The sequence below is a fragment of the Fulmarus glacialis genome, unplaced genomic scaffold, assembly GCF_000690835.1.
Source record: "Fulmarus glacialis isolate BGI_N327 unplaced genomic scaffold, ASM69083v1 scaffold39652, whole genome shotgun sequence".
NCBI lineage: Eukaryota > Metazoa > Chordata > Aves > Procellariiformes > Procellariidae > Fulmarus > Fulmarus glacialis.
The window spans coordinates 13569-16998 of NW_009200461.1; the positions used below are offsets into that span (position 1 = coordinate 13569).

A 3430-nucleotide genomic window follows, 5' to 3' on the forward strand; every position below is an offset into this window, starting at 1 on the left:
TCAGCAGTCTAAACTGGAAAAAGCAGACATCCTCGAAATGACGGTGAAGCACCTCCAGAACATCCAGAGCAGCAAGCTGATGGGTGAGTGCCCGGTCCCCACCCTGCGAGCGCGGGCAGCGCCGGGGCAGGAGGGTGCCAGCAGATTTAATCCACTGGCAGTTTGGCAAAAGCATCTTTCAAACCTGTTGAGGCCCGGGCTGCTGCTCGGGTTTGGCTTTCTCCACTAGATGGGGAGATGGAGCTGGGCACTGGTTAACCCACGGAAGGTTTTTTTCCTTCCAGAGCCGCTTTCTGCTTTTTGGTTTAGTTTTGCCCTTTTGGACAGCAGGACGTGCGGGCAGCCTGCCAGGGAAGCTGGCACTCTACATCACCTTCCCCCTGCGCCCGGCAAATGATTCACCTTATAGTAAAGCCCAGGCTTCAGCAACGAGCCCCCCAGGAGCCCGGGCACACGGGAAACCTGGTGAATGCTTTTAAGCAGGAACACACCGGCCGGCTTTGACCCACTCACCAACTGCCCTTGTCTCCCCTCCAACACAGCCGACTCCAAAGTGGGTCTGGAAGCCCAGCAGAGGTACAGCACCGGGTACATTCAGTGCATGCACGAGGTGCACAACCTCCTCCTCACCTGCGAGTGGATGGACAAGACCCTCGGGGCGCGCCTGTTAAACCACCTGCTGAAATCCTTACCCAGGTCTGGCGAAGACACCTGCAAAGCGGCATTAAGGTCTTCGAGCCCATCTCAGCAGCCTCTCTTGACGCCAAAAAGCCCCCTGAGCCCTAAGGGGAGCACTCGGGGCACAAACCCATCACAGGAGCGCTTCCACCCCGCGGAGAACAAGCAGGCTTCGAAAAATTCCTTCCAGCTGCCGTCGCTGTCGGTTTTCAGCCAGGTTGATGCTGCACCTCCCAGACAGGTCCTGCAGCCAAATTTTTCCCATAACAACCCTAGAATGGGGTCATTAGGTATGTGGAGACCATGGTAAAGTATGTTTTAAAATGTTTATCCTAACCTTAGACACTCTTATGTATGTATCTTATAGATATGTTTCTTTAAAACACTTGTGGAGCAAGTCTGTTCCTGTAGGTGTACTAAAGACCAGGGTACTTCAAGCCGAAGTAAACCTATGTGTAGCCTGCATTGTAGAAGGCTGCTATTATTTTTTATTTATTTAATACATCTAAATTATTGTATAGAATCCTTTCATGCTCTTTAGTGTATATTAATTATATAGCTTTCTTGTCTTACATTCTTAAAATAATTAACTTCCTATTAATAAAAATACAAGACAACAAGCAACGACCCTCTCTGGCATCAGGCTTACCTCTCAGATCTCGCATAAGCCACTGAGATCACTTCACTGGATAAAGGGGTAAATGGCCGAACTCTTCTGCTTTTTATCTTTATTATTATCCCTGTGTAGCTGTAGGAGATTCTGGTTCTGATTCCTGTAAAAATGCTGCAGTGATTAGAAAAAAAGAGAGAAACGGAGAGAGTTGGTTTGGACTTTTTAGGCTGTTTAGAAATGCTCTCTGGATTGCTCCCTCTGGCTGTGCTGTTCCCAGCCACCTGGACATCCTGACATTACTGTTAAACTAGTGAGCTACGTGTATATATATATATGTTACATATAGTTATACCTAGGGATTATTTTTTTGTTGCCGTAACTAAACGTTCTAAATAAACTTTCAGAAGATAAAGACTGATATTTCTCCCGGGCTTGTCCTGTCTGCTCTGAATAAACAATACTTGGGGATCTGCTTTTGTTTGAGAAGAGATGGTTGAAAGAGATGGTTTGGGTTTTGCCCCTCATGCTTTGTAGGAAAAGCAGTGTGCACCACACACACACAGAGAAACAGAATCACCTGGATCACAGTAACACTTAAAAAGCTAGGAAAGAAATCAGGAGTTGGGTTTATCAGCCTGGATCAATGCTTTAGCTTTTACTTATAAGGGAATCGCAGAGATAATCTAAAGGGCAGAAGGTAAAATTCCCTGCAAATTGGACCAAGGAGACTGGGACAAATCTGCTCGGCTTGCTGGCAACATTTGGTCCCAGTTTTTCATCTCAAAGGCAGTTAAAAGTTCCTCATAGTTAAAACAAAAGAGCAAGGAGGTCCTAAACAAACACCGCACATACTAATTAATGGACCCGCAGTTCAGAGGGGCTCATTATGCAGCGAGATCTATTTGATGATGTGCCGAAGGAGTGAAAACCATCACCTCTGGGTTTAGCATCTTTTTCTGTGAAGCTCTCCCTTTTATCCAGCCCTCTTGAAAAGCCATTAGGAGTGGTGGCATAAGGGTGGTAGGAGAAACAACTGGCCTACCCATGGCTGCGCGAAGGCACGGCAGGTTTCTTCAACCACGGGGTCAGAAGGCAGGTAAGGACACAGAATTGTACAGATCTTACTGCAACCTCAGTTTTCACCCTCTGCCTGAAAATTAGGACTTCCCCCTTTACTGATGGGAACCTCCGGAGCGACCACCAATACAGAAAATAAATCCAAAGCATCCCACCACAAAAATCCAGATGAGGATGGGAGCTGGGGCCAGCCCGAGCAAACAGCCGCAGCAAAGCGCACAGATTACTCATGGGCAGGGAAAACATTCAGGCAAAGCAAACCGCAAAATCCTGGAAGAGGAAAGACATTGAAGACCTTCCCAGTTTATTATCGTACATATTGCTGAGTTTAGATAAAGCCCCCATGCCACACAAACCCACATGGCTGCACCCACCAGAGGAACCTCCATTGCCCAGTGCTGGGGTCTGCACACCAGTGGGGCAGGTAAGAGGAGCAGACGGGGCCTGAAGTTTCCATTTACTTCTAGATGGTGTCAGTAATGCATCTCATGGCACTTGTGGCCACCCTATTGTTATGCTGGGAGAGGCTGTGATGAAAATATTTTACTACGGTTTGACAGCATCAACTTAAAAACATACTTTCCCCCTAAAAGCTGTAAAGCCCCAGTGACTATAATTATCGGCTACGGTTACTGTGCTGAAAAGAGATCAGTGGGAAATATGTATTTCTCACCATGTCTGCTTGTTTACTTTGCGCATTTGAAAATACTTTGTGGTTAGAGAGTTTTATTATTTCCCGTTTCTAATCAGTAAGGTTTTTTCTGTTGTGGGTGTGGAGGGAAGGGTCACATAGCAGCTGGCGAGAGAGTTTTAAAAATAGAAAAGTGAGACTGCAATACTGGGCCAACAATCTCCAGGAACAGTTTTAGCACAAGACACTCATTTTTCATTGCCTTCATTTCAAACCAATGGTGACCTTCTATATGATCTCCCTGTCACGTATCCAACTAATGCTGCGGGAATCCATTGCAAGTCACTGGTTTTCAGTACAGAAAACATTTCTTCAGAAAGGCAGAAGATTACTTATAGCACTTCATATACGCGAATTTTAGCTATTACGTC

The 3430-nt window shown here is 46.3% G+C and overlaps 1 protein-coding gene across 1 annotated transcript in view; it reads left to right on the forward strand.

Annotated features, from left to right (window-relative positions):
* Positions 1–1337, forward strand: part of LOC104073731 (transcription cofactor HES-6-like) — a 2164-nt gene extending 827 nt beyond the window's left edge. The window contains exons 3-4 of the mRNA XM_009573612.1: positions 5–83; positions 543–1337. Coding sequence (XP_009571907.1) covers positions 5–83; positions 543–988 — 525 coding nt within the window. The 3' untranslated portion in view covers positions 989–1337. The remainder of the gene's footprint in view (positions 1–4; positions 84–542) is intronic.
* The last annotated feature ends 2093 nt before the right edge of the window (positions 1338–3430 follow it).